The sequence below is a fragment of the Rattus rattus genome, chromosome 4 (genome assembly GCF_011064425.1).
Source record: "Rattus rattus isolate New Zealand chromosome 4, Rrattus_CSIRO_v1, whole genome shotgun sequence".
NCBI lineage: Eukaryota > Metazoa > Chordata > Mammalia > Rodentia > Muridae > Rattus > Rattus rattus.
Genome location: NC_046157.1, coordinates 6607910 through 6634873, shown reverse-complemented (window position 1 = coordinate 6634873; position 26964 = coordinate 6607910). Strand labels below are relative to the sequence as shown.

General features: G+C 49.7%; 3 protein-coding genes across 3 annotated transcripts in view; 2 read left to right on the top strand and 1 right to left on the bottom strand.

Moving 5' to 3' along the window:
• The window catches only part of Liph (lipase H), a 48395-nt gene extending 41889 nt beyond the window's left edge, over positions 1 to 6506 (top strand). The window contains exons 8-10 of the mRNA XM_032900004.1: positions 280 to 391; positions 4205 to 4378; positions 5827 to 6506. Of these exons, the coding sequence (XP_032755895.1) occupies positions 280 to 391; positions 4205 to 4378; positions 5827 to 5914 (374 nt within the window). The 3' untranslated portion in view covers positions 5915 to 6506. The remainder of the gene's footprint in view (positions 1 to 279; positions 392 to 4204; positions 4379 to 5826) is intronic.
• A 2976-nt stretch (positions 6507 to 9482) lies between these two features.
• On the top strand, positions 9483 to 16053 carry Tmem41a (transmembrane protein 41A). The gene is made up of 5 exons (XM_032900003.1): positions 9483 to 9671; positions 10895 to 11048; positions 12370 to 12531; positions 13249 to 13387; positions 15275 to 16053. The coding sequence occupies exons 1-5, from the start codon at positions 9553 to 9555 to the stop codon at positions 15493 to 15495; spliced, it is 795 nt and encodes a 264-aa protein (XP_032755894.1). The 5' UTR covers positions 9483 to 9552; the 3' UTR covers positions 15496 to 16053.
• A 5905-nt stretch (positions 16054 to 21958) lies between these two features.
• Map3k13 (mitogen-activated protein kinase kinase kinase 13) overlaps positions 21959 to 26964 on the bottom strand; it is a 110335-nt gene continuing 105329 nt past the window's right edge. The window contains exons 12-14 of the mRNA XM_032900002.1: positions 25094 to 25161; positions 24327 to 24624; positions 21959 to 23188 (exon numbers count right to left, since the gene is read on the bottom strand). Of these exons, the coding sequence (XP_032755893.1) occupies positions 23087 to 23188; positions 24327 to 24624; positions 25094 to 25161 (468 nt within the window). The 3' untranslated portion in view covers positions 21959 to 23086. The remainder of the gene's footprint in view (positions 23189 to 24326; positions 24625 to 25093; positions 25162 to 26964) is intronic.

Genomic DNA, 26964 nt, shown 5'->3' with positions numbered 1-26964 from the left:
TGTGTGTGTGTGTGTGTGTGTGTGTGTGTGTGAGAGAGAGAGAGAGAGAGAGAGAGAGAGAGAGAGAGAGAGAGAGAGAGGCTCAGGTCATTCTTGCCTACGTAATGAGTTTGAAAGACCTGGACTGAAAAAACAATGTTAAAGATAAAAGGGAATTCTTCCTTGCGTCTTTGCAGAGAAACTCTAGAGGGAGAAAGACAGGGATCTTGGCTTTTCAGACCCGACCCTCCGGGGAGCACTGGGACGCCTGTCTTATGAGGTCCTTCCCCTATTTTACAGTGTATCATTATTTTGTGGACATCATATCTTGGAACAAGAGCGTGAGAAGAGGGTTCATTACAATCAAGCTGAGAGGTGAAGATGGAAATATCACAGAATCCAAAATTGATCAGTAAGTTGGGCTCTGAGCTTGGGTTTTCTGGCTCCGACGCTCTCCTCAGCGGCTGATGCTGTCCTCTGCAGCAGGACACTCGCTCACTCGCTCACCCGCTGGGGCTCGACTCTGCGTGCTGTAGGTGCAGTTGGCTCAGCGTCTCTCCCCATCTTCCCTCCATCCTTCCCTTTTCCCTTCTGCGTGTCCTCTCCCTGGGTGTCTCTTGCTTGCTGCCGCTTTTCTTCTTCCTCTTTCCATTTCTAGCAATTAAACGGTTAATGATAAACACCATCCACACCCTCTCCAAGTTCAGGCCATAAAGGGCCGTGCTGGGTTAGGTGTGCTGGTGGACCACACTGGAATCACCTCACTTGGGAGGCAGGGGCAGGAGTCTTGTGGCACCTGTGAGACCAGCCAGGTCTAGACATGGAGTCTATGCCTAGTTGGACTTACATAGTAAGTCCTGTTTCAAAAACCAAAAGGGGCCAGGGTGATGTTCAGCAGTTAAACGCACCGGCTGCTCCTCCAGAGGACACAGGCTCAGTTCCCAGCACCCACGCGATGGCTCTCGACCATCCATAACTACAGTCCAGAGCATCCAATGCCCTCCTCTGTCCTCCAAGGACCTCAGGCATGTGCAAGAGGTACACAGGCAGACAGACATGGAAACAAGCACCTACAACACTGTGCAGACATAAGCATTTCACACTGTACACTTAGATCAGAACTTTAATCAACAATCCGTAAATGCATGAACTATGACTCATTAATACAAAAAATATTAATTCTTAAGCATAGAGGAATATGAAACATGCCTGCTACGGAGAATCTGGGCAGAGTCTGTTTTTCAAATGTCTTCTTCTTTTTGGAAACAAAACCACATTTCATCAAACTGTTCTTAGGCTAAAAACCAAGGAGGAAGTTTAGAAATACTCAGATTTTTTTTTTTTAATTTTAAAAATGTATCCGTTTATTTGTCCGCTTGTTTATTCACTTACTTGGGGGCAAGTTCTTGCTTTGTGCTTTAGGTTGGCTTCAAACGCATGATCCTCCTGCCTCAGCTTTCCGAGTGCAGGGACTTCAGATGTGTGTCCCCATCACTGGCCCTGATTTTCAGTTTTCTGCAAGTGTGTGTTTAAATGTATGGTTTATGTTGTATGTGCATATATCAACATGAAGTATTAACACTTTATTCTGTCACCTTTCTAATCAGGAGAAGTCGGAGAGAAGCCCTTTGCTTAAACAAAAGAGCGTGAGGGGCACTTATTCAAATGTGCAGTGTCTCCTGTGTCTTTAGATGCTTAGGCACTCGCCATGCATTAAACGCCAAGCATAAGGTCGTGGGTAACTTGTATGTGTGGACTTGGAGGTGGTTTTATTTATTTTCGGTGCTGGGAACTGGACCCAGGGCTTTGATCTTGGAAGTAGCTGCTTGGAAGTATCTGCTCCCCATGATACCACCGAGGCCCACGGACCTTCCTCATGGGGAGTCCACGTTCTGTCCCCGACCTGCATCCTAGCCTGAAGGAGCTGACCTAGGCCAGGACTGTTTGGGAAGACGGAGCCTTAGTTGAGAAGTACCTCCATCAGATTGCCTATAGGCAAGTCCCTGTAGCCATTTCTTCAGTAATGATAAGCAGGAGAGAGCCCGGCCTGGAGGGCACCGCCCCTGGCAAGCGGTTCTGAGTTATATGAGAGAGCAGGTTTAGCAAGCCAGGGAGAGCAAGCCGGTAAGCAGTGTTCTCCCAAGGGCTCTGCCTCAGTTCCTGCCATGCTTGGGTTCTTGCCTCAAGTTCCCTCGGTGATGGACTGCGATCAGATGTGTAAGCTAAATAAACCCTCTCCCTCCCAAGTTGTTTTTGGTTATTTCTGCCACAGCAAGAAGAAGCAAACTACGGCAGCATCTTTAAAAATACATCTGCCTTGGACTTATAATGGTTTTTGGTTATCGAATTGAGTGTGTGGCACACATTGCCTCAGGGGTTTCTAGCCCACTCTGAGATATTAATACCACAAACTCTACGTATGAAGAAAATGAGGCCAGAGATCCAAGCTGTTTAGCCAGAGCCACATACCTGGTTGGTGTCAGTGGCTGGAGTGACAGCTCTGTCCACCAAGCACCTGTATGACTGGGTCCACTCCTCCCACTAAGCTACTCCCCCACCCAACCCCCTGCACTTGTGGTGGTTTCTAGGGTTCACCATGGATTTGTTTCTGATCTGATATCCCCATGTCCGCAGTGGGCTAGTGTTTTCTGGAAGGGCAGCAGTAGGGAGGACATCTTGAGGAACCAGCCTCAGGTGGTACATGGGCTTTGGGCTGAGGTGAGGGGACCAGAATGGAGACCTAACCTGAAATCCGGCCTTTCAGAACACACAGCACCCAAGGAATCTGGAGGACACTGTGCAGTCACACAGGGGAAGAGGCAGGACAGGGCTCTGACCGGATTTGGGTGTTCACACCAGCAACTGCTTTCATGTTTCTATTATTATTATTATTATTATTATCATCATCATCATCATCATCATCATCATCATCATCACTATCACCATCATCACCATAACCATCACCATCATCATCATCATTATTATTATTGTTATTGTTATTTTACTGAGTGAGTGTTGGCCATCTGTGAAGTCCGAAACCTGAATTTCGAAATATCTTCTTGTTTGTTGTGAGACAGGGCCTCATATAATCCAGGCTGGTCTTGAACTCACTATCTTTATCTTTTTGCCTCCACATTTTGGTAAGGATTAAAACCTTGGTCCAGCGAATTTGTTCGGCGGGCAGGGCAGCGCCACTGGCTGCTCAGCCTGATGACCTGTCATGGTGGAAACAGAGAACCTCTTCCCATAAGTTGTCCTCTGACCTCCACTGTCATGGCGTGCATGCACCTGGACACACGGGAGGTGGGGTGGGAGGGAGAGAGAAATTATAGATGTAATTTAAAACAGTTGTCTACTAAGAGCTAAGCTGTTGATAGAGACAGAGCAAATTCAAGATGGAGACCTGAGGCCGGCCAAATGATAAGAACTGAGTTTGATCTCCATGACACCATTTATACAAGCCCTCTGCCTCTGATCCAGGTGACCTCCAGTTCCATCCAGTACTGCGAGACAGGGAAGAGGAGAGAGAGCTGGATCTTAACATCTTCAATGCACATCCTTTGGCCTTTTGAATTTGCAGCTGGACTTAATTTAGATGATCCCAGTTTTGTTGGCAACGTCCAGTGCATCAACCCGAAACCCCAGCGATGGATGCTCAGGCATCTCTCTGTGGGGAGTCTCTGTTTTCGTTTCTCTGGGAAAAGGAAGCCAGAGATACCTGACAAGCACCTGGGTTTGGGGCAGTGGGCTGGCTCCAGACATAGACCTCAGATTGGGATTAGGGGGTTCCACAGGTGTTTGTTACCCCAGCCGCACTGGAACCTCATTTAAGGCTTCATGGGTATGGCAGGGCCTTAACTCTGAGCTGCTTTCCGTCCCTGGACTGCTGTACGTAAGCCCTACCACACCAAGAGCTCGGACCCCGCAGCAGCTGTGACAATGTGCCCAGAGTGCAGACACTGTCTTGAACACAGTAAATAGTCACAGTAGCACACAGTAGTCCCCAGGGCCACTTTGGAGGTCAGTAGCTTCATTTAGGTCGTCGTGTGGAGTCGGGGGGGGGGCCTTTGCTCACAAAGGTCAGCTTGGGTGCACAAGTGGGCCAGACCTGGCGGCTGGAAGCGGCTTTCTCTCATGAGCAGCCTATATTATGTTCATTTTAAACGGATATACATTCATCTTACATTCTGTACGTTCATTTTAAAATGCCATTTCTTCCTTCCAGTGAGCCATCTGCATTCCAGAAGTACCATCAAGTGAGTCTCCTCGCAAGATTTAATCGAGATCTGGATAAAGTGGCAGAAATTTCCTTGTTGTTCTCCACAAAGTCTGTCGTGGGCCCAAAGTACAAGCTCAGGGTCCTGCGAATGAAGCTGAGGTCCCTGGCCCATCCAGACAGGTGAGCCGCAGGCAGGGCTGACAGGCTACTGTTGCCCCCTCCCTTCCTTCTCTAGTCCCCCCCCCCTTTTTTTTTCTTTCTGAGACAGTCTTACAATGTAGCCCAGGCTGGCCTCAAACCTGTGACAATTTTCCTGCCTCAGCCTCCAGAGTGATTAATTTCTTTTACTTAACAATTTAGGATACTGCAAAAAAAAAAAATTTTTAGTAATACAAGATTCCTTAAGAAGGTATTCACCGTATCTTAAAACAGGGACTTTTAATTGATTGATTATTTATTTATTTATTGCTGGGCCTCATATTATGGACCTGTATTTCTAGCTGGTCTGGAGGCTGAGGGGGAGGATCAAAAGTTTGAGAACTGAAGAGGCTACAGGAATTCAAGACAAACCTGGGGAACTTATCTAGACCCCATTTCGAAAGCAAAAAGGGAAGAACCAGAGTATAGCGATTTATCATCCCAGCACTTGCAAAGCTCAGGCAGGAGGATCGAGAGTGGAGCAGAGAACCTAGCGCCCACACGGTGCCTTTCAACCGTCTAGAAATTCCAGCTGTAGAGGGACCTGACACCCTCATCTGACCTGCTCAGGTGCCAGCATACACACGGTACACATAGGCACAACACTCACACACATAAATAAGTCTGTAACAAAGGAGTGGAGTAGAGTTGAGTGTGATCTCACACCCTATACTTTCTTGCACATGACTGCCTTTCCTAGCGTGGTGGTTTGAATATGCTTGGCCCATGGGAAGTGGCACTATTAGGTGTGACCTTGTTGGAGGAAGCGAGTCACCATGTTGGTGGGCTTTGAGCTCCACTGAGTACAGAAGAGAGTCCCCTCGGCTGCCTTAAGATCCAGATGTAGACCTCTCGGCTCCTCCAGCACCATGTCTGCCTGCAGGCTATCGTGCTTCTTGTCGTGATGATAATGGACTGAACCGCTGAAACTGTTAATCAGCCCCAATTAAACGTTGTTTGTCCTTTATAAGAGTTGCCTTGGTTATGGTGTCTCTTCACAGGAATGAAACCCTAACTAGGAAGTTGGCACCAGGGACTAAGATGTTGCTGTGATGGGCCTGACCATGCTTTTGTTTGGAGGACTGTGGATTTTAGAACTTTGTATTTGGGAAATAGTGGGATAGTGGGATGCTTTAACTGGGGCTAATGGGCCATCCTGGTAGGACTATGGAAGACATGGACGCTGAGAGTGATTTGAACTGGGTGGAGCTTGAGCGTAGATCCTAAAGCCGGCCCACCTAGGGACACACTCCCTCCAACAAGGTCACACCCCCTAATAGTGCCACTCCCTTTGGGCTGAACATATTCAAACCACCACACTATCCTGTTGCCTGTTGCATTAGAAACAGCTGCTCTACAAGTCCATACTGTCAGGAGGTGATGAGGGAGGTTTGTGATAGCTCACTGACGAGGGTCTTTGGTTTCCCCAGGCCTCACTTGTGCCGGTATGATCTCGTCCTTATGGAGAACGTTGAGACATTCTTCCAACCTATCCTGTGCTCCAAGCAGCAGACGTAGCTGCTGTTAAGACATGTGGGCAGTGGTGACGTCAGGATCTCTACAGCTACAGCTTTGATGCCTCACCCGACTGCATCCTAAAGGCTCCCAAAGCATGGGGGGGAAAAAAAAAACCAAGGTTATTTTCGGCTGTGTTCCAAGGATGTCACATCACAAAATGTCAAAGGATCCATGATTATGAAACGGCACTGGGAGGGGAGCCCATAACTAGGGCAAGACAGAAATAGCCCAGCTCCCTACAGCAAAGCACTTTGTCTGGCTGCATCCTGAGGCCTCGCTTGTTCCCAACGGCCAGTTCTGCTGCCTGTCATACCACGCCCTCAGGACTGTGGGGCAAGCATCTGAGAGTGAAGCAAAGCCTGGAGACCTCACAGGAAATCTGTGTTCCCCGGGCCTAATCCTCCACCATCCTGGCGTGAACTGGAGAATGAACCGGACTACCTCAAGGGAAATGTGGGTTGGGAGGGCCAGTCTGTGAAGGGTTTGTGAAATCCCTTGGGTCCGCATTTGGGCAATGTGGACTGCTGTGAACATGCCTTTATTTTGATAGGGTTTAGCTCTCACATAAAGATATACAATCTCTCTTTTTCAATACCAGCTTCCATCCTGGACTGTTTGCCTTGGGGCTTCGAGAAGGCTCTGTTTTCATCCAAGTCTTTTCTGAAGTGATGCTGATGGCCAGAGGTATTGGGATGGGCACATAGCCCCCAGGCCTGAGCTGTTAAGTGGGAAGAAAGAAGAAACAGGGGTAGTATTGCCGCATGCGGTGAGGCCCGAGGGAAACTGGCCTGCTTTCACTGAAGTTTCGAAAGCGTCAGTTACGGGGTTGTTTTTCTGCTCTGGGATTGAACATGCTAAGTGCATGTTCCCAGCTTCAGACATTTTTAAAAAAGCAATCCTTAAGACTGTTTTCTTTAAAAAAAACAAACAGACAAAAATACAGAAAACAGAAATCAAAACCAAAAGCTGGGCAGTGGTGGCACACACACACCTTTAGCCCCAGCACTTGGGAGGAGAGACAGACAGATCTCTGTGAGTGTGAGGATGCCTGGTCTACAGAGTGAGTTCCAGGACAGCCAGGGCTACACAGAGAATCCTGTCTCCCAAACAGAAACAAGCAAGAAGTTTTCTTTCCTTCCTACTGGTGCAATCCATAATTATTCCAGGAAATTCTTTTAAGATGTATAGATGCAAAATAAAAAGTAAACTGTGCACAGTCCCGCCTGTTGGAGAGATTAATGTTAATCTAATGACTTGATGCTCAGACGTGTGGGGCTAACTCGGCTTCAGACCATAGCCGGCTCTTGGGGCATGGAACCTTTGGGAAGTCTTCCCAGGCCTCCCCGGAGGCAGATGTGACTCCAACCATTTCTGAGTGACAGCAGCCAACAGATTAAGAGGTCCCAGAGGGCCAGAGACAGAGAGGGTACAGTGACATAGAACAACCAGATACCTGGTGTGAAGGGGAGTCCCACTCACCCCACATCTGTGACCACCTGGGGAAGGGGGTCACAGGCCCGGGACCTTTCTCTTCCTTGAATTGCCCCAGCTGTTGTAAAGAGGTGGACGCCGTGAGCAAATGGGTTGCAATCCACACTGTCTTAGTTTCTCTTCCCGTTGTTCTGACAAAAACGGTGTGAGAAGAAAGGGTTTATTTTAGCTCCCGATTCAGGGTACAGCCCACCGTGGCAGGGAGTCCGGGTAGCAGGATCTTAAAAGCAGTCAGCCAAGTCGCAGCCACAGTCGGGAAGCAGGGTGGTGAATGTATGCGTGCGAGTGCTCAGCTCCGTGTCCTTTATTCACTCACATTGTGTGTGTTTGTATTTGCGCACGCATGTACAGGTCACACGCATGAGGAGCTCAGAAGGGAACTTGTGGGAGTCAGTTCTCTCCTTCCGGTGGGTGGGTGGGTCCCAGGTATCTGGTCATTCGGCTTAGGGGCAAGCATGTCTACCAGCTGAGCCATCACACTGCACCAGAGTCCCAGCTCTCAGACAGCTCGGATCCCCTGACTGGGGAATGGTGCCGCCAACAGTGGGCAGGTCTCCACAAATGTAATCAAGATAACTCTTGGGGCTGGAGAGATGGCTCGGTGGTTAAGAGCACTGACTATCCTTCCAGAGGTCCTGAGTTCAATTCCCAGCAACCCATGGTGGCTCACAACCATTGAAAATGGGATCCGGTGCCCTCTTCTGGTGTCTGAAGACAGTGACAGTGTACTCATGTATATAAAATAAATAAATAAATCTTAAAAAAGACATGAATGCGGCCCATTACCCAGATGACTCTGACTTCTGTCAAGCTGACAGTTAATACTACTCATCATGGTAGTTTTATTATTAGTTGGGAGTGTGTGTGTGTGTGTGTGTGTGTGTAATATAATAGACTATAATGCATAAAGAGGATTTATTAGAATAGCTTACAGGCTGTGGTTCAGCTATTTCAGGGATGGCTGAGTCTTAGAATCCAGTAGTTGTTCAGTCCACTCATGAGACTGTGTCTCAGCCAGTCTTCTGTATCCTGCAGAACCCTGAAGCAGTAAACTGTAATGCCAGTGAAGGTGTGAGCTTGCCATCCAGAGATTTTTTTTGGAGACAGATTCTTGCTGTAACCCCAGGCTGACCTCAGTCTCCATTCCGCCTCAGTGTCCCACGTGCTGGGATTGCAGACATAATGTCCGGCTAGCAGAATCGTTCTTACTTCAAGCTTCCAGGCTTGTCTTACACCCACAGTTTACTGGTGCCCTATTCCCCACCCTATCTCCTAGCACCGTACAAGTCGTCAATTACTCCTCAGTTCTCACAAACTTCAGACTTCCCTGAAGGCTGCCTTACTCGGGGCCACTTGCTTCTCAGCTTGCTCACCCTAGAGAGTAAACTCAATGCTCACCTCTTTCAGAATTCGCACAGTGCGAGGACCAGCCACACTAGTTTTGAATATTTGAATCTGGGTTTTCTTTTTGGGAGATGTCATTCTCTCAACCCTCCTACCCTGCCCCTTTCTGGATTTTTGCTTAGAATTTAAAGATGACTGAATCCTGGGCCCTCTCCCTTTTCTTCAAGTGCTGGGATCAGTCACATGAACACCATGTCCAGCACCACAGAATCTGAGACTCAGATGTGTGTGTTACAGGTTTGTACACGCTACTCCTAGACATGAGTTATAGCAGTAAGCTTCTTCATCCATTAAGGCACACTGAAATGTGTTTATGAGGACTGAGGATAAGGAGGACACTACTGGTACTGAATATAAGGCGCGTTTGTTTATTTCTGTGGTGGTCATTACTGTGCCAGTTTCACATTTGTTGGCTACATTTGCTTTGTGTGACAGACCGTGGACAAGACTGACCGCTATGCTGCAAGCTAGGCGTGGCAGGCTCACGACTCACCCCTAGAACTCCCAGCTCTGTCACAGGGGCAGCATTGGAGGTGTTCCGTGCAGAGCCGGAGGGCAGGGCGGTAGCACTTTAGACTAGAGTGATTAGTCTCTAGCGGGGCGGGGCCTACAGTGGCTCGAGGGCGGGTCTTTGCGAGGACCACGCCCTGCCCGTTCACGAACGCGCTCCGCCCTCCCAGTCGGCGCACGGGGAGGGCTCTGCGTTGCCACGCGGGGAGCGCGCTCTCCGGCCCGGCCGCGGCATGCGCGCGCTGCTCGGCTTGCTCCTGGTATTCGGCGGCTGCACCTTCGCGCTATACCTGCTCTCCACGCGGCTGCCCTTAGGGCCGAGGCTGGGGTCGGCCGGGGAGCCCGAAGGCCGGTGAGAGGGAGGACACCGGGTGGCGGCCGGGGCGGAGGTCGGAGGGTTGGCAGTGATGCCGCGGGGCCCTTGCATTTCTCTGCCCTCGCGGTCGCCTTCCTGACCCGGGCATCTCCTTCCTCAACCTACTTTACCACAGGAGCCAGTCTTCAGAGGTGCAGCCCGGACTTCGGGCTGTGATCCAGTCTGCCCTCTTCCTGCCTGACTCTGTTTCCCATGACAGTTGGGCGAGTCAGGAGGCAGAAGACTTGCTGGTCGGGTTTCCGATTGCTGCTGACTACTTACAAAGTGCATAGAGTGTGTCTGGCACGCTGCTGCCTTCCCAGGAGGTGTAACTGGCATTCGAGTGTTAGGAGAGCCGTTCTCAGTTACCATTGTTTTTTAAGTGGAGCTGGAAAAGCTCTCTTGTGGATGTCAGGTACTCACAAGGACTAGGAGGGCTTGCTCACAGTTTATCTCTGCTGGAGGCGAAAACTGTTGAGATGGCAGAGGCAGGGTAGTCTTTGCACCGTGACCTTTGGACAGGATACAGTGAACCAGGCCTAGAGCAGAGTGAAGAGGGAGGCTCTTGGTAAGGGCTGGCCTCCAGCCTGCCGCGTTATCAAGAAAGCTGTATTTATTATGATGGGAGATATGCTTCCACCGGGAATCTCTTTAAATGACGAAATAGTTGCTTTGCCTAGTACATCTAGGGCAAGTGCTGTCTAAATAGTTCTGTTTGCTTGGGAGGGATCCCCTTGAAAGAAAGGCAGTTCATGATGACGCCCACTTGTCTGGAGATGAATATTCTCGTGTCTTTGGATAAGATTAAAAAAAAAAACCAAAAAACTAAGGACGTAAATCAGTGCTGGAGTCCGTGCTCAGCATGGCAGAGGCTGTGGGGTTCCATTTTAAAACCCCTAAATAAGTAAAGAGGGAATTTAGTGGTTATCCAGCACCAGACCCTTTTTAGGCAAGGAAAATGAGGCCCATGATCACTCCAAGGTCACACAACTGGAACACAGCAGAGTGAGGGTGTCAGCCCAGGGCTCTTGCTCCCATGCCAAGGCTCTCCTATCTGCCTCTGTCGTGTTATATTGGGTCAGCAGTCATCTTGAGTTCTTTCTGTGTGTGACGGCCAGATGACGTGTTTACAAACTTGCTCTGTAAAGACTCATCTGTAACTTTCTTAGGCACCAGGCTTCTCTGGAATCCACAATTCCACCCGCTTTTCCAACCCCTAGGTCACTGTGGTTCCCCTCAGATCTAGCAGAGCTGCGGGAGCTCGCCGAGGTCCTCCGAGAGTACCGGAAAGAGCACCAGGCCTATGTGATCCTGCTCTTCTGCAGTGCCTACCTCTACAAACAGGGCTTCGCCATCCCTGGCTCCAGCTTCCTGGTCAGTGTCCTGCCCTCTTTCCGGCTGAGCTTTCTGTTCTGTAAAATGTGGCCGCTCCTCCAGAAACCCCTTTATTTGGCACTCCAAGCTTCTACTGTCCTGCCTCTCTCTCCTCCTCTATCCAGGCTCAGCTGAGTCCTTAGGGCTGACCCTGGATTGACTTCCCCCTTGGGCCGATCTTGCTACAGGGTAAAGAGCCAGCTACTACTTGGTGCTATGTAGCCTCGGTTAGTAAGGGCTTGCATACACAGAATTGGGGTGCGTTTTAGTCCTGCCTAGTGTGAGCTTGGTCGTGAGGCTGTCTCTCACATGTAGGATGGGGGGAGAGATAGCACAGCGCCCAGGGTATGGCAAGGACTGCTTGGCGTGTCCAGTGGTTAATGTGTGCTGCAGCCCCGGCCTCACTGCTGAGCCCCCCCCCCCCATTGGCTTACCGATGCCCATTCGTTCATCCGCTTGCTAATGCATTTTAAAAGACTTGTTTTTATTTATGTGCACGACTGCGTCCATGTGTGTGGATGCCTGTAAGAGTCAGAAGACGGCACCAGATCCCCCTGGAAATGACGTTCCAGGCAGTTGTCAGCCACCCAGTGTGGGCACTGGGAACCAAACACTGGTCTTCCACAACATGGGAAAGCAACCTTAGAGGCTGCCCCATCTATCCAGTTTATGTTTTGAGATGAGCTCTCACTCTGTCTGTAGCACAGACTCGTCTGGAACTCATTTTCTAGCCCAGGCTGGCCTTGTATTCAGAGCAATCCTCCTGCCTCAGCCTCCCGATCGATCGCTGAGATTACTTACTTGGCTTTTCCCTTGTGCTTGTGCCAGCACACTTGGCTTTTCCCATGTGCTTTCTCCGGGATCCTGTGCTTTGAGGCAGCATGATAATTGCCAGCCAAACTGCATTTGGGAAGTGTTAATTAACTCCGCCATCTCTGTGAAATTAAGGTCAGTTAGAGCTGTTGTCGAGTGAAGGCTCAGTGTGAGCTTACCAATCGGATGAGAAACAAAGCGTTTCCCATGCATTACTGAAGGTTTACTCATGGTCTGGACAGCATTAGCTTGTGAGCTTCATTCCCTTTTCTTTGGTGCCCCGGGGCGGCAGGGTACCTGTAACCCTTGCCACAGCCAGGCGATGTCTACACACGACTCCTTTGTGAGCCTGCCAGTGCCCACCGAGCTCTAGTCCCGTTTCAGTCACCTCTTTAGAATGGGCCTTGGGTTTGGAGCTGTGGAAACCACTGGAGCTAACACACAGGCTCCAGGACGAGCCCCTGGAAGCCGGTGGATGCTCCCGTGGCTGAGGCTGCTTTCTTTGCAGAATGTCTTGGCTGGTGCCTTGTTCGGGCCATGGCTGGGACTTTTGCTGTGCTGTGTGCTGACGTCGGTGGGTGCCACGGGCTGCTACCTGCTTTCCAGTGTTTTCGGCAAACAGCTGGTCGTCTCCTACTTTCCTGATAAAGTGGCCCTGCTGCAGAGGAAGGTAAGGTGGGGGCCACACGTGAGCACTGGGTCCCGTAGCATCAGCTCGTGGGCGGAGAGCAGTGTGGAGCCGGGATTTCCCACAGTGTTCCTTCACCCCACCTGGGAGCTGGGAAGGGCTGGTTCTTTTGATGTCTTTAGGAGGTACAGACCTGTGGCCAAATTCTTGTCATTACCTGCTCTGTGGCTTTGAGTTAAGATTCTGACTCCTCCGGTTCCCAGGCACAAATGTTTTTATTGATTATATTTAACTCTGTGTGTGTGTGTGTGTGTGTGTGTGTGTGTGTGTGTGTACACACACAGAGGTTTACTCCTGATATCTCCTTCAGTCACTGTCTACTTTGCTTTTGAAGGCAGAGTCTTTATTAGAACTCACAGCAGGCCTCATGGGACTTCCTGTCTCTGCCTCTCAGCACTGGGATTCCAGGCTTGATTGACATGAGTACTGGTGACCAAATGCAGATCCTTATTGCTGACAGGGCAAGCTCTTTACTTCTGACCTGTGTCCCCAGCCCAGTTTTTTTGACTCGTGTGACCCTCTTGTTTCGGCCTCCTGAATTCCTGAGTGCTGGGGGGTGTAAGTGTGAGCCACCATATCTCAGGGGGTGGCATGGGGGCTACGTGTGCAGCGTGAGAGGAGCTGGGAAGGAGCTGTCCAGCTCCAGGCCTTGCTGGAGAGCCGGTTCTGCTCCTGACGCTGGGCTTGCTCTCTCTGCAGGTGGAGGAGAACAGAAATGGCCTGTTCTTTTTCCTGCTCTTTCTGAGACTCTTCCCCATGACACCAAACTGGTTCTTGAACCTCTCGGCCCCGATTCTGAACATCCCCATCGTGCAGTTTTTCTTCTCAGTGCTTATCGGTAAGAGGGGGGTTGGGGTAGTGTTGTGGTGACGGCACTGCCCTCGTCACCTGCCACGGGGCCATGTGCTTGTTTATGAACAGCGTCTTCAAGCCTGGATTCGACACGGTCGTCTCTCTCATGTCACACCTCCTCTGGAAATCCATACAAATACTTTCGGAACCGTTAAGGATTGTTCATCCCGCGCCCATATTTAGTGATTCTTAGGTGCCCAGCATGTGTTGGGCACTGGGATTGGACAGGCTCATCTCTGTAAAGCACATGACTTGGCTCTAAGAAGTGCTACCAGGCTGAAAGGCTAGCTCAGAGCAAGCAACCGGCCCCTTTGCTAAGCGGCCTTAGGGAGGCTCAGCGTCAGGGAGGCTCCTGTCGACCTTCTGAGAACTGCACAGCCATTAGCAAGCCTCCACGCTGAGGTTAGAGCTGGGGTTAGGAGCGGTGTTTCTTGACTCATGGGCTCCTTTACTGGCAAGTTAAAGTGATAACTTCTCATCTCGAGTGTTAATGTCTCCCTGCAGTAAACTACCACCTTCCTGAAACCACAGGCCGAGGTGCCCAGACCTTTCTTAGAGTGGGGAGGGAAGGACGCTCAGGGTTTAAGGTCCAACTTAACAAACATGCAGTGGGGCAGGCGTTATTAATAGGGATGTCTGAGAGAAGCGGGAGAAGGCTGACCACAGTACTGATGGAAGCAGCTTGCTGAGTACCTCAGCACCTCAGCTAATGGGGCTTAACAGCTTGTCATTACGGAAGCGTCACCAGCGTGGAGAGACTCTGGAGACAGAATTCCTTCCCGAGAGCCAAGCTACGTGACCTCGAGTGCTCTGACCGTTATCTCCCACACACCACTTCACTACAGTGGAGGAACGGGTTAGCAGGCTTCCAGCCCACCAGCTCAGGGGAAGGGCAGGGAAGAGGCTTCGGATACACTGCAGAAGCAGGGAACTGGGTCTCTGAGGTGGCCTAAGAATGCACTTTGACTTAGTATTTGTTTTGTTTGCAGTCGCATATTCTGGCCTCAAGCTTTCAGTCCTTTTGCCTCAGCCTTCCAGGTGCCTGGACCATAGGCACCCACTACACTGAGCCTAAGATTTCTCTTTGAGACAGGGGTCTCACTGTGGCGCTCTGGCTGGCTGTCAATTCACCATGTAGACCAGGGTACCCTGGAACTCACAGAGATCTGCCTGCCCCCACCTCCTGGGTGTTATGCTAAAGGCGTGCTCCATTTTGCCTGACGTACATGTTTTTGTTTCTTAAACACTAAAGGGTTCTTGGTTGTTGCTTTTATTTTTGAGCATGTCGTCCAGGCTGGCCTTGAATTTGTTGCTATTCTCCTGCCTCCGTGTCCTTTTACTGAAAATATAAGCGGGCTTGAATTGTTATGCTATCTAGCGACCACCAGCCTTTGGAGTCCAGTGCTACGCTGGGTTCTCAGAGTACACAAAGCTGTACTTGGAAGAAACTTGTTTCGTCTCTGGGGATTGAAACATTTTAATGCATGGTGAAATTTTCGTGTTGCCAGGCTTCCGTTTCCCGTTTGCCTCTTGGGTCCCACCTTAAGCAGGTATGCAGACCTCAGCAGTTTGTCCACGTGCAAACAGAAAACTTTCCATGAGACATGACCCTGCCTCTCTTCTCTAAAACACACACGGGAAAGGGCAGCTCACTGGGTTTTTCCCTGTGTGATAAGTACATCTTCCTTACTGTGATGCATATACAGTTGTGTGGCCTATCTGGATGCCTTTTGCCGGGTAAGGCAGGTATGTACAGGAAGCGTGGGAGAAAAGGAAGGGGTTGAAAGTCGGACGGACAGCTAGATTCCCTGTTCTGAATTCCTGGCCATCCTGCCCCAGGGATGACCGTCTCTCTCCACTTTCCGTTTTCCAGGTTTGATCCCATACAATTTCATCTGCGTGCAGACGGGCTCCATCCTGTCCACCCTCACCTCTCTGGATGCCCTCTTCTCCTGGGAGACTGTCTTGAAGCTGTTGGCCATCGCCATGGTCGCTTTGGTTCCTGGAACGCTCATCAAAAAATTTAGCCAGAAGCACCTGACGCTGAGTGAAGCAAGCGGCAAGGGCCGTGTGGACAGCAGGAAGGAGGCATGACGGGGGCCGCCCCGTGTTTTCAGGGCCCCGGACTGTGCTTCTGGTCCTTTTAATGTCCTCGATGTATTTTAATTACCCTCAGAAGATGAGGCGGACAGTGCTCTAGTATGTGCAGAGGTCCGTTAGAAGGGCGTCCTGTCCCGTTCAGCAGGTTTTGTGAAATGAACTGCTTTCTAGAAACATCTATCCAGTGTCTGTCACGCTTGCCCCTTGCCAGTCCCTGAGATGTCTTGGGAGAAGATGCTAGTGGCCGTTTTGGGCAGGCTGTGTGACAGGCGTGCTCCTGCTAGCCCCCTGCGGATGTTTATATCAGACAGAACCCTGTCCTCGGCTACTCTGTTGAAGAGCGTCCTCTCTACCTTCCTGCTGATGATCTACCTCTCCTTAAGCCAAGGGAACATGACGAGAGCTGCCTGGGTCTCACACGAGCTTAAGTGCGATGGTTCCTGCAGTGCCCCTGTCCACAGACACGTCTATCCATGGCTAAGCTCCTTGTGCTCACATGTATGTCTTAATGTTAGACTGATTTCAACGTGATTAAATATGAATGGAAGCCGGCTTTGTGTTCTGAATGTGTTGGGAGGAAATTCTTCCCATCTGAAGGCCCTCCCCACTCTGTCTCATCTGAATCAAATGCCCGTCTATAGTTTCTGTCTGGTGTCAGTAAATGAGGCTGTCAGCGGTGTACCCTATGAATGTTTTTTTTATTTTGCCATTTGCTGAGAACAGCTGAGGGATAGCTGTACTTTTTAATTCAAAGAGGAGAAGGGAGTGTGCTTGCCCACCTGTTTTCCGGTCACTTAGAGCTGTGTTTTCGTCTTCCAGCTGGGGCGCTGGGCTGTGGGACCTGAGCTGATCACCCTGTGGCCTTGGGCCTTGTGGGGATAACTCATGACAAGGACCTAGCAGAACTGCGCTCTAAGACAGACCTGTGGGCGTCTGCGTTTGTCTCAAGCCTGGGCACAGCTGAGAGCCTTGTTGAGGTTTTCTGGGCTCGCTGTGCTGTGCAAATTCTTGGGTATTCTCAGGTTCTACAGTGAGAGTGGGTTTCCACATCATGGCTTTTCTTTCATTAAAAATAAAAAAAGGTTTCTGTTTAAAAGAAGGCTTTCTAATAAGGGGGTGCTTTGAAGAATGGTTCTGTAGCACTTTGGAATAGAGGGAAAGAGAGAAGAGGGAGTTTTCTCTGTTCGCACACATGCCTTTTAAAATCCCCTTTCAGTCTCCCCACATGTGTATCCCCAGGATCATGCTCAAGTGTGCCCTATCAGGTATGAGTTCCCAGGAAATGAGGTTTCCCTAATCCATAGACATAAATGTTCCTCACTGAAGGCAGATTCCATAAGGCTTGTCTGTGCAGACTGCAGACTTACGACTGCCCTTAACGGGAGCAGAACTGGCTAAAAAAGTACAATCCAAAGGCTAGCCTCATTCTTCACTCCCAGCAGGCTTCTGACAGAAGGAATTATGCCAGCTTCCTGTATCCCTCTCTTGACTTCTTTAAGAGTGACGTCACTGGTAACAGGAAAGCTGCAGGAAGGGCAGCAGGATGCTCTGGAAGACGCAGAGGGCCTGCCCAGGCCTTTCTGGGAACACTCAAGACAAAATGGAAACCACAACTTGAGTGGTTGTCCCTGAAATGTAGGATCCTGGCTGCAGAACCCAGCCTGCCTTTCCCTGGCATCCAGGCAGGGCAGTGTATAGGACAAACATCCCCTTTAGGAAAAGACAGGACCAGAAAACATAAGGTATACTTTTTGTTTAATTTCATGCATTGGTTTGTTTTCATAATCATTCTTGTCCCCATTGCTGTTCAGTACAAAGCCAGAGCTGGTATCTGAAAAGGACATGGAGTGGGGGGCCCGGGAACTGAGACCATGGGACGCAGACGTGGGGCTTATAATGAGACTTAAGTAGTAGAAAGAAATTCGTTTGCTCTAGATGAATAGGAACTCACATTATTATGGGGGGGGGAGAAGAGAGGAGAGGAGAGGAGAAGGCAGACACATACATGAAAACAAGACTGACAGGGTCCCCCCATCCTCTGGGAAGTGGAACTCTAGAGATAGACAGCCACTGGGGTGGGGTGATCATGACACCCCCCTCACATGGCTGGCTCTCTAGCTTGTAGCTAAGAAGGACCATGATCACCGGACAGCAGCCTAAGGCCAGATGCTGCTGACCCATCCCCAGTGCTGAACAATGGCCCTGGGAAGGACTAATTCTGCTGAAAGCTTCTGTAGAGTGGCCTTGCCATCTGCAGATGTGGCACTGGCTGAAATCCTTCCATCACACTGTTGCCATGTGACATTGCCCAAAGTCTCACCCAGCTCTTTCCATTTCTGAGAGCTATGCTCTTAGCCACCTGTCCCTGAGAAATGTTCTAGGCTCCACCGGGTCCTCCACTTAGCAGCCTAGTTCAGCTCGTTCTTGTTTGAACAGGCTTTTGCTGTGCCAATGGAGCCATGCAGATAAGCAAATCCAGTGGGCCAGCCTGGAGGGAAGTGAGCAGATTGGGACATTCGTTCTATGGCATCAGCAGAGAAAAGCTTGCTGTCTGGGAAGGCACTGGGTCCACACTGAGGTTGGAGAAAAGTCTTGATATTCACATCGTCTCGGGAGGAGACACAGGCCGGGCCGCACACCTGAGCCTTCTGTTCAGACGGGGAAGAGTGTGCTCATTCCGTACAGTTCAGTGTGGGTAGAGATGCTGTTGGTGGTTACTCAGTCGGACTGCAGTCCAAAGGGAGAGAATAAAGGCCCTTTGCCTGCCATGCCATACCCCTGCTGGCCTTGGGGATCCACAAGGAGACCCCTGGCCTGGTCTTGTACTTGCCCATCAGGGAATGCAAGATCTCAAATGGTCAACGCATACATACTTTGCACACCAGTTCCAGAAAGTTATGAGTGGTGCTCTGCTCTGAGGCTGTAGCTCGGATCAGCAGGGAGCAATGTGGTGCTCAGATACAGACCACAATGTTTAGGGTAGAGGTGGTGCAGGGTGGAACATGGTATTTTGGTTTCGAGAAATAAACATAGTATACGTAGGGCCGGGGAGGAATCCCTTAGACATTATTATTATTATTATTATTATTATTATTATTATTATTATTATCATCGTTATCATTATTTATTGAGACAGGGTCTCACCAAGTCACTCTGCCTAGCTTGTATGTAGAGCAGGCTAGCCTTAAAGTCACCGAGTCTGCCTGTCTCTGCCTCTCCCAGAACTAGGACTAAAGGTGTATGCCACCACACCCAACTAGAAATGCTTTTTAAAAAGAGAATTTGATGTGGGAAGGAGATCTCCAGGCTCTATCCTTATTGCTGAATCATTGGCCGTTGGCAGCTATGGGGGAGGGGAATCACGGTTTTGTGGAAGTGGTTCGTGGTTAGTGTCCCTTGCTCCAGTGGATGGCCATACACATACCTGAGTGGCAGTGACTTTATTGATGAATTACCAAAACAATAACCCAAACGCCTGAAGTGGGCAGGAGGATGGCTTAGGTTGGATACAGAGGGGTACGGAGTGAATATGATCATAGCTCATTGTTTGCGTGTATGAAACTCTCAAAGAATTAAAAATCATATAATTAAAAACATTTGAGACATGAGGGCATAAGAAAAAAAAAAAAGTAAACCACTGGATCAACAGGAACACATTCTTCCAGAAAAGATGTCAGGGCTACCTTGTGGGAGCACGGGGAAGATGTCAGGGCTACCTTGTGGGAGCACGGGGAAGATGTCAGGGCTACCTGTGGGAGCACGGGGAAGATGTCAGGGCTACCTTGTGGGAGCACGGGGAAGATGTCAGGGCTGCCTTGTGGGAGCACGCGGAAGATGTCACGGCTGCATTTCGGTCCCGCGAGAAAATGGTATGGCGTCCTTTGCGGGAAAAAGAGGAAGATGTCAGGGCTGCCTTGTGGGAGCACGGGGAAGATGTCAGGGCTGCCTTGTGGGAGCACGGGAAGATGTCAGGGCTGCCTTGTGGGAGCACGGGGAAGATGTCAGGGCTACCTGTGGGAGCACGGGGAAGATGTCAGGGCTACCTTGTGGGAGCACGGGGAAGATGTCAGGGCTACCTTGTGGGAGCACTGACAAGCCTGTGTTAGTGACAAGGAACTCCAACACCATCCCCTCCATCACCCAGGGCAGGTCAGGGGAATAAATTAACACAACGGCCCTGAATAAGCACTAGACACTACTGATCAAAACGATTTTAATTCCGGGATTTACTTAGTACAACTAGAGGCTTTAAATAGTTTTCAAGCAGGCCACCCAGGTCACCTTAGAACATCATCTTCATTGTCCTGGGGCAGAGTCTACCCCAGTCCTAGCCAGCTCTGAACTTGGTGGTGGTGGGGTATGATTTAAAGTGCACACAGGCCTCTCCATTACTGTGCTAGGCTATTACTTTAAGAGGGATTTTTACTTAGGGATGTGATCTAGAAAAAAAGAAAGAGAGAGAGAGAGAAAAATCCAGTGCTTGACTGCAATACAAAATGAAACTCATCTTCAGTAGTCAGTCAAAAACAGCCGGCCAAAGAACGCAGACATTCATCCTGAAGCTTGAAACCAGGCTGGCAAGGATTCTCAAAGCACCACGGTATGGCGGCATCTAACAGCACTGAAGAATTGGCTCTTAAGTCTCCTGATCCCTCCGCGTGAGGTTCTTCTGACTAATGCTTTAAAGGAAGCCTGAGTTTCCTGGCTCCTACAAGGCGGGTGGGGTAGGGACTGTTTTTCCCTTTTTTTTTTTCTTCTTTTTCTTCTTCTTTTTTCTTTTTTTCGGAGCTGGGGACCGAACCCAGGGCCTTCCGCTTGCTAGGCAAGCGCTCTACCACTGAGCTAAATCCCCAACCCCCTGTTCTTCCCTTTTAACCTTGTTTAGAACCATTTTTTTTTTCTGAAACCACAATAATTATACCACAAAAAAAGGTGAACGGCTGGAATCAACACCACACTCCTGGCACATTGTGGCATCCCATCACGGTGACTCCAGTTAAGGTGGCCTTAGTGTGATACACAGGCAGGGTGGGAATGCAGAATGCTGACGAAGGCTGAGGTACTGGGTGGGTTTTCTGGAAGGACACTGAAAGGTGCAGCAGAAGCTTCTTCAGAGCTCACTGTTGTCACTAGCGGTGTGCACAGGACAGACAGCTGCTCCTGCTTTGTGTGCACAGGAAAAGTTTTAATTCTAAGGAACAAGGGACCTGAGGCGGTCAAGCATGTCCTGCTGGTGCACGTCTCTTCTGGTCTCTCTGCTCTTCCCATTCTGTGGGACTCAGTAGGAAGGGGATGGTGGCTCGGTTTGCTGTCCACCCTTGAAACTCCCTCATGAGTCCTCACAGAAACTCTTTGTCTTGCCGTCTGACCATTCAATCTCTTTTTGCCTATTACAGTCCCATGATTTTATGTCTAAGACACTTTAGAAAGTTTATAACTTTTGAAGCTTTTGAACTACTTGGTCATCTACTTGGTCATCTGCATATTCAGGAGCTTTTACAATCAAGTAAAAAAAAAAAAATCACAGTGTACCCGTTGGGTGTCAGGGCAGAGCACACCTCCTCAGACCATTGCTGCAGTATTCAGGAGACCAGGGAAAACACTGAGGAACGCTGGGCGTGCCAAAGGACGGCTCCATCCCCAGCCTTCACTGAGGACCACAGAAGTCCATAGTAATTCACGGGTAGCAATGAACAGTCATTGTGCTATATCATAAGCCACACCTTCTGGTCAACAGAAAATCATGACGCTATACAATAAAAACAATAATAATAATGCCATAACTTAAGCTCTTCTGTGTAGTCCCGCTACAGTTCATACAAAACGGAATAATTTAACAAAACAATACTGCTTTCTAAGTACATGTTCCTTCATCTTTCCCATGAGCTAAGAATTATAGACTAAATTTTAAAATCAACGTTTCAACATAAAGTGTAAACAAAGGAGGGATAGAACGTTAAGACTGGCTCCGAGCCCCTCCTGGCCGACACAGTCAGTGAGTGACACCCGCCGCAGGGGCACTGTTTCCATCTGGGTTGGAATGTCTCAATACCTAACATCCTTATAGGATGCAACATCGGAATGCAGCCAGTGCAGGGCAATGCTCGGCAGAAGCCCGAACGGGAGACAGGAATCGGGCCAGCGTGGGTGTATGTAAATTCTAGATGAAACATCTTTAACCCACGCGTGGTGGTGCCCACCTGTGACCCAGCCCTCTGGGGACAGCGAGACACTTCCTGCTTCAAGCCAAAAGCCCCACAAAGCATGCAGGGTATCATTCATAGACCCGGACTCTAGACACAGGAAGAATCGCGTGCTTTCGAGAAACCAGAGTAATTCTAATTCCCGCTTAGCATCAGCTGCTCCTTCTACCAATTTCCTAACCCAACGAAAGAAAACTGTAGTGATTCAGAATAATAATAATAAAAAAAACAACCAACCAAACAAACAAAAAATAAAAAAAACAGAACCCACTGTAATTTACAGATAGCATTTAACAAATGGGGATGGCTCATCTACGGGCTGCTAACTTTGCCTTTTATGCTACAGTGATTGACAGACAGCCACCAAAGCTTCCAAGCTAGAATGAGATCACGAACAAAACAAGATGGTTTGGGATTGGACACTGGATACACACATCCTAGCTACCTCGTGTGTGAATCAGTGTGGTTCCGGGAGGTAGACGACCTGGGTCAGAGAGGGGGTCACACCGTCTTGCTTAGTTAGCTGAACAGAGCCATCTTGAGAAGGGTGTTTACAGGCTTGTTTTTCTAATGTCACTGATGCTCTTCTCATCTTACCCCTTTGTGCCCCTCAGGACCCTTTCCCCTTCCTAAAAGAAGTGGCTAACAGGTGGAAAGAAAGGAAGCTACCTAGGAGAAATGGCACTGCGTCTGGAAGACCACTCTGGCCGGGGGCGTGAAAATGGTGGCATTGAAGGGGAAGCATGTGCTAAGGGTGGGACTTGATGCTGATGAAGCTCTTACTACCAGGTTCTGCTTAACGTTCAAGAAACAAAATGGCTTCCAGATGTGCAGCTGTAGCTCTGTGTGCTTCTTCCTGCTAGGGGAAGAAGCACGTGCCCTCCAAGGCATTGGTGCTGTGAGACCGCTCAACTTCCAGGTCTTTCCATCCTTCACACGGACAAGCCGGCTGAACTTAGTGTGGCTGTGTTCCCTTTGGCTTGTGTCTTCAACGTTCAACATGTCTCCTTACAGCTTTTCAAGCATGGATGAAGGATCCGGTCCCATGTTCAAGTGACAGTGACACCTGGCCCCACAAGTTGCTCTTAGGAGCAACATTTCCTTATTTTTTTTTTTTGTAAAGAAATTATTGTGTCTGTATCATATATAGTTCACTCTTTACAATACAAAGTGTTAAAATGTCCAACAAAAATAAATATCAATGTTACAGTAGTTGGCGTACTCAGTACAATAGATCCCTGCCATTCTTGATTGAAATGCTCCGTGAGACGCAGTGTCCTCTGGGTGTTTTCCCAGAGGTTAGATGAGTTTCATGTTCCTGCCACGCCTCCCAGACGGATGAACGAGGGAGGGGTCTATTGCTGGAGCCGAGTGAGCCGTGGTCACCAGGTGGCAGAGCTGTAGTTCTTGCTGGTCCGAACTGTGGCATCAGAGCAGTCCCCCTCTGAAGAGTCTCGGTCCGAGTCTGCAAACTGCACAGGGTTCTGCAAGGTTGAGACAAGAGCTCGTAATTCTCTTCCATAGCCCTCACTTGAGCTCAGCCCCGCCCACGCTATAGGAGCTGACAGACGTAAATGAGGCGGGGCCCTGTCTTGGGGTTGCTTACAGAGAACACAGCTATGTAAAGTTGGTAATGCTGACGGTGGGGTGGCCCCTGTACCAGGTCCCCACGTCCTCATCTCCATAGCACTCCAGTGCCCCATGTACTGGAGTCCTTTAACCTCTGCTAATCCGATCTACTCACCTACTGAAATGGAGCTTTTCTCACAGATTTGAGAGAAATCACACATCTTACAGGTAAGGAGACTGACCTTCAGAGAGGGTAAACAACTTGCTCAAGGTCACACAGCAAACAGAGTGACCGCAGCTTGCATCTAGGTGGTCTGAGTTCAGGCTTTACACTTACGAGCACCATGCTCTCCTGATTCCCCAAAGGCTGCACTCGTCTCCATGAGAGACAGTGTCTTCTGTTCTGTGGCAATATCTTCCAGAGGAGAGCGAGGGACGCTTGGTCCCTTAGTGAGGTTGGAAGATGGGGTGAGGAGGTGAGGATTCCTGAGCGATCCACGCCTCTGCCTCACTTGTGAGTCACTGTTCTTATTCAGGGAGACCCGTGACTACACACTTTCATGTACTTTGTGGAACAACGCATACTTTATCTACTGAGTAAAAATTATAAAAACCCTGAGGCATGAACAGACTTGTGCTGGTTAGACTCCACACCCCTAACCCCCAACTTGACACAAGTTAGTCATCTGAGAGGACCTCAATCGAGACGACTGTCATCAGACTGGCCTGTAGGCACGTCTGTGCAGTTTTCTTGATTGACAATTGTTGTCCAGCCCACTGTGGGTGGTACCACCCCTGGGCAGGTAGGCGGTCCATACAAAAGAAAAAAACTGGAAGCTGAGCAAGCCATGGGAGCAAGCAGCCTTTCTCTGTGGCCACTTCAGCTCCTGCCTTGGCTTCCCTCGGTGACAGACTGTGAACTGTAAGCTGAAATAACCCCCTTCTTCCCTAAGTTGATTTTGTATCACAGCAACAGAGAACAAACTAGGGAAATACTCTAACCCCAGAAGAGCCAGAAAGTGGGTAGTGGAGTACGGAGTGAGAGGTGCCCACCTCGTAGCCGCGCTCCTCAGCACACAGCTTGCCAAGGGACATCTGTGTCTTCACACGCCGCACGGCACACTCCTTGTCAGACAGCCCGTCTGAGTGGGAGGAGATCTCGATGGGGGCCTCTGGTGTCTGGGACAGCAGGTCGTCCAGCGTCTCTGCCAGGCGGTCCTGCCGTCTGTTGGCCGACTCATCCGGACTGTTGGAGTGGTCGCTAGTGTTACCCTCCTCTCCATCAGACACAGAGAAGTTCTCGGAGCTAAAGGTTGAGTACGACTGGTAACTACTAATGCAGCGGTGAGGCCTGCAAATGGGAAACACGAAAACGCAACCAGAGCATGAGCCTCTCTCTCCCCGCCTTGTCTGTACCTCCTGCCCCAGGGGAACACTGGAAGTCAAGCTTGGTAGGAAACATTTACAGAGGTAGAGAGGAGGGCTATGGGCTGAACTGCGCCCTTGTGTGATATTTGACTCTAGCAGCATGGACAGCCTGTCTCAGGGAGGCCCACTGGAAACCATCAGTCGCCACAACAAATACCAGCCCTCCCAAAGCAGCGTGACAACGGATCTGTACTCTGCTCCTCACTGTGACCTCCAGAAACGAATCTGATGACCTATGACCTGCTGTGCATGGTGACGGGAAGACCTCAGCGCTTGGTTCAATCTCCATGTATGGTGGTCACAGATGGGCTCTGGCTGAGCTGGGTGTGGCACATGTGGGGTCTTCCCCATTACAGACACTGAACACAGTCACAGGCGCGTGCGGGCCTTACCTCTGTCGTCGAGGAAATTCTACTTCACTGTCCACTTCTCCTTCCTCTTCCGAGGAGTCATCTCCACTCTGAGGGGGACAAGGAGGAAAGGCCTTCATTGGTTTTAGAGTCTTCCCTCTTCCTTATCTCTCCTTGCCTCTCAAAGACTTAATCTTCATCTAGAGGGGTTCAGTGATATCCTGCTTATGGCCTCTTTAAACATGTCCACCCACATCTGGGTAGGGGAGCTCGGACTGGAATCTATCATTCCAAAGGCTGAGGCGGTAGATGCGGACAGCTCAGGTACAGTGAGTTCCTGGCCTACGAATCAGTCAAACACTGTCTCAAAACCAAACAACACGAAACGCAAAGCAGCTCCCAGACAAAACAACTTCCCAACACCAAAACAGAGTGGCCCAAACCGACACATCCAAATGCACCCATCCAGCAGCAGGGTGCCCTGTTCCCAGGACAACAGGCCCTTTGCCAGGTGCTAGAAGACAGGACTTTCCCTTTGCTTGCAGGAGGCAGAGGTCCCATGCAACTGTACGGAGAGGAAGCTGGTGAGGTCATAGATTTGGGACATTGACCTGTAACTGTTGCCACAGGGATTCTAGGGTCTTTCCTAGAAATTCCACCTAGGTCCTTTTCAGCGCTGCAAAGCCAAGCAAGTGCTCTCCTGTTTCTATAGCAATTGTTTCATTACTAACATACAGCTACGTCAGGATGTATGGTGTTTAAACCTCAGATTGTACCTTGTTTATACTCAACTCCATAGCCATTCGTTGAGGGTGCAATCACACAAATTCGTGTCAATACTTTCGAACTTTAAACGGGGGTGGGGGGATGGATCTCCAGGCGTTTTCACTGAGTCCACAAGTTGTGGGGGACAAGGGTGCTCTGGCTGAGACCACTGAGGACTGCAGGGTTCTGTGGCTGATGTGAAGAACTGCTTAAGTGCTTGGCTGACGGCTGATCTTCCCCATGAGAAAGATCTCATCTGGCACCACAGGCAGAAGATCAGCCACAGGTGAGATCAACTGCCCTTACCCCCGCACTCCAGTGCCCCGGACTGCAGAGTCTCCCGGGAGCTTGGATGGCCCCACCCTAGCCAGCGAGGGTAATTTACATTTAAAAGCCTGTTCTAAGATATCACAATCCTATCGTTGTATTTTAACACTTTGGTTTGCTTGCTTGTTTGTTTGAGTAGGAAAGACTGGGATGGAGTTGTCCTAATTACCAGGATGAGCATTTATTCTAGGAACACCTACTGAAGTGCATCTTGGGAGAGAGAGGCCGAGTGGCCGTGGGGTGTGCGGTTACAAAGCTGTATGTGCCATGTGTTCTAGGCCTGCAGGGCCATAGGCGGCATCTAAGTGACCGTAAGGTCATTCGAAGGTACGCGTGCTGTGGAACGACTAAGAAAAGACGTGAGTTTCTTTTGGGGTTGATGAAAACGGCTTACAAATTGGTCACTGAGACGGCTGGAGAGCAATGTGGATAAAAAGTGTTGAACTAGGCCAAGGCTGGCAAGATGGCTGCGGGCAAAGGCATCTGCCATCAAACGAGCCAGTATGGGCATGGGGGTGTGCTGTGGTGACCATTTTGGAATTTTGGCTTCTTTAAAAACTCAGAATTATCGTAAGAATGTGCTTTTGTTTTTAATCTCAGGTGTAGGGACATGGGGCTGCTTTGGACCCTCCGGAGCAGCTGACTGATTTTGCTTTCTGTTCTAGCAGACGCATGGTTTTGCCAGCTGCAGTTCATTTCTGTGATTGTGCGACCTTTGGAATTCTGGGGACTTTTCGAATGGGAATATAAATGCTAGAGCCCCGATGGATGGGGTTGGTGGCTGGCTGTTCAGCGAGGGGGTTGGTTGTGGTTTCTTAGTA